Below are 14604 nucleotides of genomic sequence, written 5' to 3' on the forward strand. Positions count from 1 at the left end.
ATTTGTATTTATTTTTTTATTTATTTTGTTAAATGTCCCTTGTCTTTCAAAGCTCCGTATAGAAACTTAGAATGCAGATAAGAACCTTCCTTTACTACTCCATAGCAGAAAGTGTATAACATGCACTTCCTCTAGATATTACGACATCACAAGTCACAAAAGAAATATAACATAATAATAACAAGAAGAACTTTGAAGTAAAATCCTAGAAAACGAAGAAAACTAGTGAGCCCAAATGGAAAAATGGGAATCTGGAACAGTCGAAGCATGACCACAAATGACACAGAATCAAGCTGACAGAGACCAGCAATGGTTTAGTGATACAGAAGTTTAATCATGAACGAGCGATTATCCAGTAACATAATGTACTATTGTATAAGTCAATAGAGATAATGACCGTATACATATAAGTATAGACTAGCTGATCGAAGCAAAGAGGGCGGGGAGGAGGAGGAGGGTTGCCACATATATACGAAATATCCTATCCTGACCCACTTATGTGCCACAGACACACACCTACAGCTTCCTATACATCGCGAAAGATAGGCCCTTCCCACAAACATCCACGACTCCGTGGTGGAATCTGTCGTTCCTTGCCCCACATATTGACCCTTCAAACCCAGCCCTTTTGTTTTTATTTCTTGATGTATTTAAATGTTGTCATTCAGGAGTACTACTGAGTAATCGAGCCAGCCCATCTCATTACCTTTAATTTTGATGTAAACGCTTTCGTAAATTGTTACTATATGTACAACTTGTGCTTTAATACATTATATATATTATACTGCTATTGGCTTTGTACTCACTGAATGCTGGTTATAAATACAGAATAAAAAAAATAAAAATGAAATCACATTGACACAAGTATTCAGACCCTTTTACTATGACACGTGAAATTTAGCTCCGATACATCCAAATTATCTGGAACTTCTGTGAGTTGTTTCTACACTTTGAATGCAGTCCATCTATGACAAATTCCGTTGATTGGGCATGATTTGGAAACCCTCACACAGGTTTATATAAGGAGTCACAGCTGTAAATGTAGATCAGCGCAGAAATGAAACTATGAGGTCAAAGGAACAGAGCTTAGACAGTTTGGGGTTGAGGCACAGATCTGGGGAAGGCTAAAAAACGACTGCATTGGATGTTACAGAGCTCAGCAGCCGCCATAATTATTAAATGGTAAAATTTTGGAACAAAATGGAACTGCCGCCCAAACAAACTGAGCAATCAGTGGTGAAGGTAAAACCAAAAACCTGAAGATCATTCTGGGTGAACTCCAGAGATCATGTGTGGAGATGGGACAATCTTGCAGAAGGACAACCATCACTCCAACACTCCTCCAATCTGACCTTTAGGGCAGATGGAAACCCCCCTTACTGAAAGTCTACTTAGAATTTGCTAAAAGAAAAGCACCTAAAGGACTATCTGTGTGAAACAAGCTTCTCTGGTGTGATGAAATGAAGACTGAACTTATTGTTTTCATTGTCGTTTTGTTTTTTTGTTTGTTTTCTGGAGGAAACCTGCATATTACTATCCCAATGGTGAAGTGTGGTGACTGTGTGACGGAGCTCCGGACTGGGTACTGGGTACCTCTGCCAAGGACCGCTTCCTAGCTGGAACAGGGGACAAACCGCAGCACTTCTGCCCACAGTCACCATGGTTTGACTGGGGCCTTGGAACCGCTCCTTCCTGGAGTCGAATGGGGAATTAGCTCTAGTCCTTAAAAGCACTTTCCCTGTTGAATCCCCTGCGAGATGGAACAGCAGACACGGGGGTAAATCTTCTTTCCCTCCAATAACATGGTCACACAGTTTTGGAATGTAAGCTGGAATCTATTTTAATGGAGCCACACTTGGCCTTATATGACAATCCCCATGCAAGGGGTACGCCCACATCGACCTTGTTGGGGACAGCGACACAAACTTGGAAACCAATAATAACACATTTACAATGTAAGGCACTCCCACACATGACGCACAATACCTCTTCTCTGCTTGGGAGATAATTGGATCAGTAACTGTACTAATTCTAATCCAATTATCTCCAAGCACAGAAAAAACATACATTTCTAAAAAGTCCCAAAAGTATCCCAAAACACATGGTGTCTCCACAATTACATCCCCTGATAGCCCTGATCTGGGTGACCAACATACCCAAAAATCACCCAGATCGGTTCAGGGGTTCAGAAATTCTATGGAAGTCATAATTTTGACCGACCGTGCACATGGTCTTATGCCCAAAACAGTTCCATGAAATCAGTGCTAACGGTCGGTCGAGTTCAGTAGTCTTTTACAGGTTTCCCTGCAGGGCCCATAGTCTGTGGGCAGGAGGCTGGCAAGTAGGCTCCTCCAGGAGCTCGTGGCAAACTCTGGTAAAAAGGGGAATTTGTCACAGACTGCATTATGCTTTGGAGCGTTTTTCAGCAGCAAAGACTACGAGACCGATCAGGCTTGAGGGAAAGCTGAACATCACAAAATACAGAGATTTCCTTAATGAAAATCTAGTCCAGAGCACTCAGGACCTCAGACTGGGCGGAAGGTTACCTTCCAACAGGACGACAACACACAAGTAACTTAGGGACAACCCAATCGAACATCTCTGGACAGACCTGAAAATAGCTGTCCACCGATAGTCCCCATACAACATGAGAGAATCTGCAGAGATGATGATCCAGCTGTGCAAAAGCTTCATGAAACCCTAAAAGACTTGAGGCTTTAATTGCTGCCATAAGTAGGCAATGCATTAAGGGAGTGAATACTTATGTCAGTGTGACCTTTCAGCCTTTTCTGATTAAGATGTTTGCAGTATAGTTAAAACTCTGTCATTATGGGGTATGAGTGTAGGTTGATGTAAACCATTGGAGCATAGGCTAAAACATGAAGAATACTTTCAGAACACACTCTATGTTCTTCTCATCCAGATCTTTTTTAAGTTGTATTTGAGTGTACAGGCTCTCTACTTAATGTCCTCAATCAACAGTCAATTTTATTTTATTCCCTTGAAAGCCCCTTTCTACTTAAAACAATTGTGATAATTTCTTGATAAACTGTACTGTCCATATTTTTCTTTTCAGTAATCTGGCTCCTTGTAACAAACTACCTTTGATTACTCCAGTTGCTCCTCTGCCCCCCATCCCCAGTGTAATTATATCCATCTGCCAACAGGTGGATCCAACCATGAACCTAACCTTTAACCTCCATCTATCGGATGCTGAGCGTCAACTCAAGGAGTCTGCGGCTCTTCCATACGTGTTTAGTGCAAAAAAGTGAGAGGAATGATAATTGTGCGGACTGGTTCCCCGGCCTGTGACTATTCATGGTGTATGATGTTAATATTATACGGACTGGTTCCCCGGCCTGTGACTATTCATGGTGTATGATGTTAATATTATACGGACTGGTTCCCCGGCCTGTGACTATTCCCTGTGTATTCAGTGCATGATGTGAATGATATATTATATGGACTGGTTCCCCCAAGTGTGACTTTTCTCTGCATGACATGAATATTATATGGACTGACTTGTTGTAAGTGAAGGCATTATCATATATTGTTCATATAAAGTACTTGTTCTCCAAATGTTCTTTCTCAGAAAGATCTCCCTCCTTGACGCCTCTAGCAGCTCTGCAAAAATATTTTATGACCTAGAACCTGGTGACAATATGGATGAAGAGGATCCAGATGATGACCTCGATGTGTGATGCCTCCTGTGGAGGAGACTTTGTATGAGATCCAGTTGGAGATCGGCTGAGAATCCTGATTAAGTGCTAATGTAGAAAGAATTTGTGTTGAATTTTTGATTTTTCCATTAAAATTATTTATAAGTGAATGCCTCTCAATACTCTACTCCAGCTTGACCTCGACGGGTCGATACAGCTTTATGAGATGTTCTGTAATCACGTCTAGCAGAAGAACAGGTAGGTTTCTGGGTATCGAGAGATAAGTTATTGACTAGAAGGTAATAAAAACTGGCGAGCCTTTGGGTTTAGAGCTGAGCGACACCTCACAGAATACCACCTCACCTTTTTCACAAACACATGGCTTTGTGCGATCCTGACAAAGACGTGGGAGATCTTTTGGTTTCTACAAATTGGGATTCTCATCTGACAAATAGAACCTTTAAGGTACGTCTGCAACAAAATATAATGTTTAACCCATTGAACAAGATTAAGAATAAGATTGTCTTAACGTGAAAGATTCATCCTTGGTCTCCACTGCCATAGAACATATCATAACAGAGAACTACAACCAGATAGTAGCACACTACAACAAGCCATATACAGATCTGTATATCGTCTAAACAAAACAAGCCCTGCTTCTATCTATCTATGGATTTATATAGCGTATAAACAGAGCGAGCCCTGTGTAGTGGGATCTGGGTAACAAGGCTGGTTATTCCCTTTATTAATAATAGGTCAGATCCATTTACCCCAGTAACTGGATGACACACAGTTCCAGGGATACAACCTTTGACAATCTTTATGGTGGGCACACAGCCCCAGGCAGGAGGGGGCTGGGCTGCAGGTAACCATCTCCCGCTCTGGGAGATACCAACAGGACACAGGGACACATATGAAAACACAATACATACTTTGGCGCTCGGGGCCCTGGGACAGAAAGGGGTTACAGGGTTAACACTTATATTTATAAATAGCCCCGGGTCCCATCTGGGATCCCTGCAAAAAGCAGGGCAATCGGATGTACAGAGACCGAGCTATCAGCCTTCAAATTCTGGGTCTCGAGGCATCCCTGAAAGTAGTTCCATGGAGTTGCTTGGTTTAGTCCGGTGAATCAATCAGATGAAAGGGCGTGAAACCTTGTTTCAACGGGTGTTTCTGCTCTGATTTGTCACTGGCGCCCCACAGCAACCAATTAGCGCTTACTCGTGCCAACCAGGAAAATGGCTCAAACCCAGTTTGAATGGGCGTGCCTTCTGCCATTGGTCAGCACTAGTGTTGTCGCGAACCCGAAATTTTCGGTTCGCGAGCGGCGAACGCGAACTTCCGCAAATGTTCGCGAACCGCCATTGACTTCAATGGGCAGGCGAATTTTAAAAACAACAGGGACTCTTTCTGGCCACAATAGTGATGGAAAAGTTGTTTCAAGGGGACTAACACCTGGACTGTGGCATGCCAGAGGGGGATCCATGGCAAAACTCCCATGGTAAATTGCACAGTTGATGCAGAGTCTGCTTTTAATCCATAAAGGGCAGAAATCACCTAACATTGACACCTGTCCTCAAAGCCCAGCCCTGATACACACTGACACAGAGCAGAATAGAGACTGTTCCCCCTACATAGGGTCACTTGGCAGATATGGATTGACACCTATCCTAATGATCCCTGATACACACTGACACAGAGCAGAATAGAGACTGTTCCCCCTACATAGGGTCACTTGGCAGATATGGATTGACACCTGTCCTCAAAACCCCTGATACACACTGACACAGAGCAGAATAGGGACTGTTCCCCCTACATAGGGTCACTTGGCAGATATGGATTGACACCTATCCTAATGATCCCTGATACACACTGACACAGAGCAGAATAGAGACTGTTCCCCCTACATAGGGTCACTTGGCAGATATGGATTGACACCTGTCCTCAAAACCCCTGATACACACTGACACAGAGCAGAATAGAGACTGTTCCCCCTACATAGGGTCACTTGGCAGATATGGATTGACACCTGTCCTCAAAACCCCTGATACACACTGACACAGAGCAGAATAGGGACTGTTCCCCCTACATAGGGTCACTTGGCAGATATGGATTGACACCTGTCCTCAAAACCCCTGATACACACTGACACAGAGCAGAATAGAGACTGTTCCCCCTACATAGGGTCACTTGGCAGATATGGATTGACACCTGTCCTCAAAACCCCTGATACACACTGACACAGAGCAGAATAGAGACTGTTCCCCCTACATAGGGTCACTTGGCAGATATGGATTGACACCTGTCCTCAGAGACCATGATACACACTGACACAGAGCAGAATAGAGACTGTTCACCGTCCACAGAGACCATGATACACACTGACACAGAGCAGAATAGAGACTGTTCCCTGTCCACAGTGTCCATGATACACACTGACACAGAGCAGAATAGGGACTGTTCCCCCTACATAGGGTCACTTGGCAGATATGGATTGACACCTATCCCAATGATCCCTGATACACACTGACACAGAGCAGAATAGAGACTGTTCCCCCTACATAGGGTCACTTGGCAGATATGAATTGACACCTGTCCTCAAAACCCCTGATACACACTGACACAGAGCAGAATAGAGACTGTTCCCCCTACATAGGGTCACTTGGCAGATATGGATTGACACCTGTCCTCAAAACCCCTGATACACACTGACACAGAGCAGAATAGAGACTGTTCCCCCTACATAGGGTCACTTGGCAGATATGGATTGACACCTGTCCTCAAAACCCCTGATACACACTGACACAGAGCAGAATAGAGACTGTTCCCCCTACATAGGGTCACTTGGCAGATATGGATTGACACCTGTCCTCAAAACCCCTGATACACACTGACACAGAGCAGAATAGGGACTGTTCCCCCTACATAGGGTCACTTGGCAGATATGGATTGACACCTATCCTAATGATCCCTGATACACACTGACACAGAGCAGAATAGAGACTGTTCCCCCTACATAGGGTCACTTGGCAGATATGGATTGACACCTGTCCTCAAAACCCCTGATACACACTGACACAGAGCAGAATAGAGACTGTTCACCGTCCACAGAGACCATGATACACACTGACACAGAGCAGAATAGAGACTGTTCACCGTCCACAGAGACCATGATACACACTGACACAGAGCAGAATAGAGACTGTTCCCTGTCCACAGACACCATGATACACACTGACACAGAGTGTCCGCGTGAAATAGGGCCGTGAGTAATGAAGTCACGGGTAGCCTGCCCATAGAATCGCATAGGGTGGAAGAGCTGATAGGACATCTGAAACGTATTGGGATGGAGATGCTTAATTGTTCTCCAAAATGCTTGACACCACCCCATAGTGAATCTCTGCAAACTTTAATACCATCAGAGGAGGAAGAATGTGACAGCCCACTGGGATTATTCGAAAAATTTCAAATTGATGATTTTCCAGACCCTGGGGTTGACATTAGTCCAGATTTACATCTTGTGACCCATGAGGATGTTCCAGGCACTACTTGTGAAATAAAGACAGATAATAAAGTGAATGATCCTTCTCCTTGGGACTTGCACCCTGTCGTTGAAGGTGGAGTAGGCAATGGCAAGAGCATGCTGTGGGTAGTCAGTGCAAACACTCTCTTCCCGGTGAATAATGAGGAGACTAACTATGATGACGTTATTTGCGTTGAAAGTAATGATGCCAGAGATCTTTTGAAACCATATGGAAGGAACGAATTGGTTAAAAGAAAGGCAAGAGACCACCTGCATATAGACAAGAATACGCATAAGAGAAAGAAGAGAACAGGTGAAAAAGAGAAGCTGCAGACTGACTATCTGCAAATAGTTGAGTTATGTCCTGAAGATGTCCGTGTTACCACAGTGCAGACTCTGTTTGATACACTACTGAGGAGAGTCAGAGAAACCCCAGATCTTCACGTATTGGATGAGTCGGTGCGTGGAGTTGCAGAGAACGTAGAACAAGAAATATTTAAACTTTTCCTGTGTACTGACAGCAGATATACATAGGGTCACTTGGCAGATATGGATTGACACCTGCCCTCAAAGCCCCTGATACACACTGACACAGAGCAGAATAGGGACTGTTCCCCCTACATAGGGTCACTTGGCAGATATGGATTGACACCTGTCCTCAAAACCCCTGATACACAATGACACAGAGCAGAATAGAGACTGTTCCCTGTCTACAGAGACCATGATACACACTGACACAGAGCAGAATAGAGACTGTTCACCGTCCACAGAGACCATGATACACACTGACACAGCAGAATAGGGACTGTTCCCCCTACATAGGGTCACTTGGCAGATATGGATTGACACCTGTCCTCAAAACCCCTGATACACACTGACACAGAGCAGAATAGAGACTGTTCCCTGTCCACAGAGACCATGATACACACTGACACAGAGCAGAATAGGGACTGTTACCCCTACATAGGGTCACTTGGCAGATATGGATTGACAAATCCCTGACAAACAGCTACCACATGCAAGGAAGGCAGCAGGGGCGCAAATGACCCACTCCCGACGCGGGAAGGTAGTGACGACAAATAACACTACAGGACTCTTTAGAGGCCCTGTAATTGTAATCAGTCCACTTGAAATCCTTTAACTTTGATCAATTGGAGGGAAGTCTGGTGCAGAGCCACTGACCCATGCGCAGGGCCAGCCTTAGGCCTTTGGGTGCCCTGTGCAAGAAATCTTCACCCTGTCACACCCATGTGCAAGAAATCTTCACCCTGTCACACACACACACACACAGGCAGACAGCCATACACACGCACACACACAACTGCGACTGACTAGGTTTGTCACCTCCTCAAAAGGACGCATGAGCCTACAGGCATTGCGCATGAGCGTCCAGTAACGTGGCAAAAAAATTCCCAGCTCCCCAGAGGCTGTCCTAGCACCCCGGTCATACAAATATTCATTAACAGTTTTTTCTTGTTGGAGCAGGCGGTCGAACATTAGGAGTGTTGAATTCCAACGTGTAGGGATGTCGCAAATCAAGCGCCTCACTGGTATGTTGTTTCGCCGCTGGATATCGGCAAAGTGAGCCATGGCCGTGTAGGAACGCCTGAAATGGCCACACACCTTCCTGGCCTGCTTCAGGACGTCCTGTAAGCCTGTGTACTTATGCACAAAGCGTTGTACGATCAGATTACACACGTGCCATGCACGGCACATGTGTCAACTTGCCCAACTTCAATGCCGCTATCAAATTTTTTCCGTTGTCACACACCACTTTGCCGATATCCAGTTGCTGCGGAGTCAGCCACTTTTCCACCTGTGCGTTCAGGGCGGACAGGAGTGCTTGTCCGGTGTGACTCTCTGCTTTCAAGCAAGTTAAACCCAAGACGGCGTGACACTGCCGTATCCGGGATGTGGAATAGTACCTGGGGAGCTGGAGCCGTTGATGTGGAGCAAGAAGCAGCGGCACAAGAGGACTCAGCCGAGGAGGTTATGGAAGAGGATGGAGTAGGAGGAGTAGAGGAGGTGGCAGCAGGACTGCCTGCAATTCGTGGCGGTGTCACCAACTCCTCTGCAATGCCACGCATTCCTTGCTTGTCAGCCGTCAGCAGGTTTACCCAATGCGCAGTGTAGGTGATATACCTGCCCTGACCATGCTTTGCAGACCAGGTATCAGTGGTCAGATGGACCCTTGCCCCAACACTGTGTGCCAGACATGCCATGACTTCCTTTTGCACAATCGAGTACAAGTTGGGGATTGCCTTTTGTGAAAAGAAATTCCGGCCGGGTACCTTCCACTGCGGTGTCCCAATAGCTACAAATTTTTTGAACGCCTCAGACTCAACCAGATTGTATGGTAAAAGCTGGCGGCTAATAGTTCGGACAAGCCAGCTGTCAGACGCTGGGCAAGGGGGTGACTTGGTGACATTGGCTTCTTACGCTCAAACATGTCCTTGACAGACACATGACTGTGGGCAGATGAGCGGGAACTGCTCAAGGCGGGAGACGGAGTGGCGGATGGTTGAGAGGGGGCAAGAAGGACAGCAGTGGTTGACGTGGCTGAAGATGCTGGACCAGGAGGAGGATGGCGGCTTAGAGTAGGCGTGCTGCTTGTACTCATGTGTTGATCCCATAGGCGTTTGTGATGTGAGATCATGTGCCTACGCAAAGCAGTTGTACCTAGGTGGGTGTTGGACCTCCCACGACTCAGTTTCCTTTGGCACAGGTTGCAAATGGCATCGCTGTTGTCAGAGGCAGACACACAAAAAAAATGCCACACTGCTGAGCTCTGCAATGACGGCATTCTGGTGGTGGACACAGCATGCGTTGATTGGCGTGCTGTCGGGCTGACCCCGGGTGCCGATGCATGCTGTCTGACTGTGCCACTAGCTCCTTGCGACGACCCCCCCCTGCTTCCAACTCGTCTCCTCCTCCTCTCTGTCTCCCCATCTGAACTTTCGCCCTGTTCTTCTTCTTGCCGAGCGGGCACCCACGTGACATCCATGGACGCATCGTCATCATCAACCGCTTCGCTTGTATCTGACAACTCAGAAAAGGAAGCAGCAGCGGGTACAACATCATCATCATCACACCGTACCTCCATGTGTTTAATGCTGCCTGCCTGAGACATATCCCTGTTATCTACATCCTCTAGCAATAATGGTTGCGCATCACTCATTTCTTCAAACGGGTGTGTGAATAACTCCTCTGACATACCAAGTAAAGCGGCTGTGGTGCTAGTTTTGGTGGTGGCGGCAGGCGGGTGAGTGCTATCTTGAGAGGTGCCTGAAGCTAAGCTGGAGGAGGATGGTGCGTCAAGGTTCCGAGCGGAGGCTGTACAAGATTGGGTGTCCTGTGTTAGCCAGTCAACTAAGTCCTCAGAACTTTTCAAGTTCAGGGTACGTGGCTTCTGAAAACTGGGCATTATTCTAGGGCAAAAGGGAATCACAGCACCACGACCACGACGGCCCCTGCGGGGTGGCCTGCCTCTGCCTGTCATTTTTTGGGGGATTAGTGGTACTATGCGTGCAAGCTACTGTGAGACCAGATATGATTGGCAATGTGCACTGGAACAGTTCTGCAGAGCACACGCTGAAGGAAGGACTGACAGAGCCGCTTGAAGACAAGTAACTGCTATTCAATCTATAACAGTGAAAAACAAATTTTGGTTTTAAAAGCACGCTATAGAGACACCAGATATGATTGGCAATGTGCACTGGAACAGTTCTGCAGAGCACACACTGTAGGCCTGAGACACCCGCTTGAAGACAAGTAACTGCTATTCAATCTATAACAGTGAAAAACAAATTTTGGTATTAAAAGCACGCTATAGAGACACCAAATATGATTGGCAACTGTCAAAGCACGCTGGAACAGGTCTACAAAGCACACGCTGAAGTAGGCCTGACACCCAGACGCTTGCTGACAACTAACTGATCTTCTATTACAGTGAAAAAAAATGATTTCTTTAAAATCTAAAGCTTAAGCTATTGTTAAAACAGATATGAGTGGTGGCACTGACTGTGCAAATGGGCAAGGCATCCAACCTGACACAGAAGCTGGCAGGCAGGCAACTGCTCTTCTATTACAGTGAAAACAAATTATTTATTTTAAATGTAAAGCTTAACCAATTGTTAAAACAGATATGAGTGGTGGCACTGGGCAAGTAGGCACAGTATCCAATGTGAACCTCACACAGAAGCTGGCAGGCAGGCAACTGCTCTTCTATTACAGTGGAAACAAAATTTTGGTTGTAAAAGCACGCTATAGAGACACAAGATATGATTGGCAACTGTCAAAGCACGCTGGCACAGGTCTGCAGAGCACACGCTGAAGTAGGCCTGACACCCAGATGCTTGCAGACAACTAACTGATCTTCTATTACAGTGAAAAAAAATGATTTCTTTAAAATCTAAAGCTTAACCAATTGTTAAAACAGATATGAGTGGTGGCACTGGGCAAGTAGGCACAGTATCCAATGTGAACCTCACACAGAAGCTGGCAGGCAGGCAACTGCTCTTCTATTACAGTGGAAACAAAATTTTGGTTGTAAAAGCACGCTATTGAGACACAAGATATGAGTGGCAACTGTCAAAGTACTCTGGCAGGGTTGTGCAGGGCACACGCTGAAGGAAGGCCTGACAGAGCCGCTTGAAGGACACTGACTGTCTGCTATTAGCTTACACTGGAAACCTTTTTTCTTTGTAAAAGCACGCTAAAGAGACACCAGATATGATTGGCAACTGTCAAAGCACGCTGGCACAGGTCTGCAGAGCACACGCTGAAGTAGGCCTGACACCCAGACGCTTGCAGACAACTAACTGCTCTTCTATTACAGTGAAAAAAAAATATTTATTTTAAATGTAAAGCTTAACCAATTGTTAAAACAGATATGAGTGGTGGCACTGGGCAAGTAGGCACAGTATCCAATGTGAACCTCACACAGAAGCTGGCAGGCAGGCAACTGCTCTTCTATTACAGTGGAAACAAAATGTTGGTTGTAAAAGCACGCTATAGAGACACAAGATATGAGTGGCAACTGTCAAAGCACGCTGGCACAGGTCTGCAGAGCACACGCTGAAGTAGGCCTGACACCCAGACGCTTGCAGACAACTAACTGCTCTTCTATTACAGTGAAAAAAAAATATTTATTTTAAATGTAAAGCTTAACCAATTGTTAAAACAGATATGAGTGGTGGCACTGGGCAAGTAGGCACAGTATCCAATGTGAACCTCACACAGAAGCTGGCTGGCAGGCAGGCAACTGCTCTTCTATTACAGTGGAAACAAAATTTGGGTTGTAAAAGCACGCTATAGAGACACAAGATATGAGTGGCAACTGTCAAAGCACGCTGGCAGGGTTGTGCAGGGCACACGCTGAAGGAAGGCCTGACAGAGCCGCTTGAAGGACACTGACTGTCTGCTATTAGCTTACACTGGAAACCTTTTTTCTTTGTAAAAGCACGCTAAAGAGACACCAGATATGATTGGCAACTGTCAAAGCACGCTGGCACAGGTCTGCAGAGCACACGCTGAAGTAGGCCTGACACCCAGATGCTTGCAGACAACTAACTGATCTTCTATTACAGTGAAAAAAAATGATTTCTTTAAAATCTAAAGCTTAACCAATTGTTAAAACAGATATGAGTGGTGGCACTGGGCAAGTAGGCACAGTATCCAATGTGAACCTCACACAGAAGCTGGCAGGCAGGCAACTGCTCTTCTATTACAGTGGAAACAAAATTTTGGTTGTAAAAGCACGCTATAGAGACACAAGATATGAGTGGCAACTGTCAAAGCACGCTGGCACAGGTCTGCAGAGCACACGCTGAAGTAGGCCTGACACCCAGATGCTTGCAGACAACTAACTGATCTTCTATTACAGTGAAAAAAAATGATTTCTTTAAAATCTAAAGCTTAAGCTATTGTTAAAACAGATATGAGTGGTGGCACTGACTGTGCAAATGGGCAAGGCATCCAACCTGACACAGAAGCTGGCAGGCAGGCAACTGCTCTTCTATTACAGTGAAATTTTTTTATTTATTTTAAATCTAAAGCTTAACCAATTGTTAAAACAGATATGAGTGGTGGCACTGGGCAAGTGGGCACAGTATCCAATGTGAACCTCACACAGAAGCTGGCAGGCAGGCAACTGCTCTTCTATTACAGTGAAAAAAAAATATTTATTTTAAATGTAAAGCTTAACCTATTGTTAAAACAGATATGAGTGGTGGCACTGAGCAAGTAGGCACAGTATCCAATGTGAACCTCACACAGAAGCTGGCAGGCAGGCACCTGCAATTACATTACACAGGAAAAAAAAAAAAAAAAAAAGCAGCCTGATGTTATAGCCCTAAAAAGGGCTTTTTGGGGTGCTGTCCTTACAGCAGAGATCAGATGAGTCCTTCAGGATTGTAGTGGACACTGAATACCCTAGCCTAGCTATCAATTTCCCTATCTAATCAGCAGCAGCTAAACTTTCCCTCCTCTCACTAAGCATGCATCTTCCGAATGAATCGAAAATGGATGCTGGGAGGGAGGTTGGAGGGTGTGGAAGGGAGGGAGTGCTGCTGATTGGCTGGAATGTGTCTGCTGACCGAGAGGCACAGGGTCAAAGATTGCCCAATGATGACGAATAGGGGGCGGATCGAACTGCGCATCTGTCCGCCCGCCGCGGCGAACGCGAACACGCTAATTTCGCCAGGAACTGTTCGCCGGCGGACAGTTCGGTACATCACTAGTCAGCACGGACTTACACACAGCCAGCAGGTCACTGCAGCTGTGAGACTGACTCACAGCTCCAGAGATTCCTTGCTGGCGCCCGTCCCTCTCCCCAGTGGATACCACCATGCAGTTATCTACCGGAGAGAGCGTTCTCCTGGGCAGCCACAAGCTGCCAGGTAGGGGAGGTTAAAAAAGTGATTAAAGCTCCGTTGGGGAGCGGGTAGGATGATTTGGGAGAGCGCTGGGTGGGGCCCTATATAAGAATGGTGGGGGGGGGCTACTGTCCTGGCCCCTACCCCTGAGCGGTGAGTGGGGGCCCTAAAAAACAATAAGGGGGGGACCTACTGTTCTCCCCCTCTGGCCCCCACCCCTGAGCGGTGGGTGGGGGCCCTATATAAGAATAGTGGGGGGGACCTACTGTCCTCCCCCCTGGCCCCCACCCCTGAGCGGTGGGTGGGGGCCCTAAAAAACAATAAGGGGGTCCTACTGTCCTCCCCCCGGCCCCCACCCCTGAGCGGTGTGTGGGGGCCCTAAAAAACAAAAAGAGGGGGAGGACCTACTGTCCTCCCCCCGGCCCCCACCCCTGAGCGGTGGGTCGGTGCCCTATATAAGAATGGTGGGGGGGACCTACTGTCCTGGCCCCCACCCCGAGCGGTGTGTGGGGGCCCTAAAAAACAAAAAGAGGGGGAAGACCTA

General features: G+C 46.4%; 1 protein-coding gene across 1 annotated transcript in view; it reads left to right on the forward strand.

Moving 5' to 3' along the window:
• Positions 1-3829, forward strand: part of ELP5 (elongator acetyltransferase complex subunit 5) — a 61733-nt gene extending 57904 nt beyond the window's left edge. The window contains exons 7-8 of the mRNA XM_063440682.1: positions 3168-3268; positions 3593-3829. Of these exons, the coding sequence (XP_063296752.1) occupies positions 3168-3268; positions 3593-3701 (210 nt within the window). The 3' untranslated portion in view covers positions 3702-3829. The remainder of the gene's footprint in view (positions 1-3167; positions 3269-3592) is intronic.
• The last annotated feature ends 10775 nt before the right edge of the window (positions 3830-14604 follow it).

Source organism: Pelobates fuscus, unplaced genomic scaffold, assembly GCF_036172605.1.
Source record: "Pelobates fuscus isolate aPelFus1 unplaced genomic scaffold, aPelFus1.pri scaffold_31, whole genome shotgun sequence".
NCBI classification, from domain to species: domain Eukaryota; kingdom Metazoa; phylum Chordata; class Amphibia; order Anura; family Pelobatidae; genus Pelobates; species Pelobates fuscus.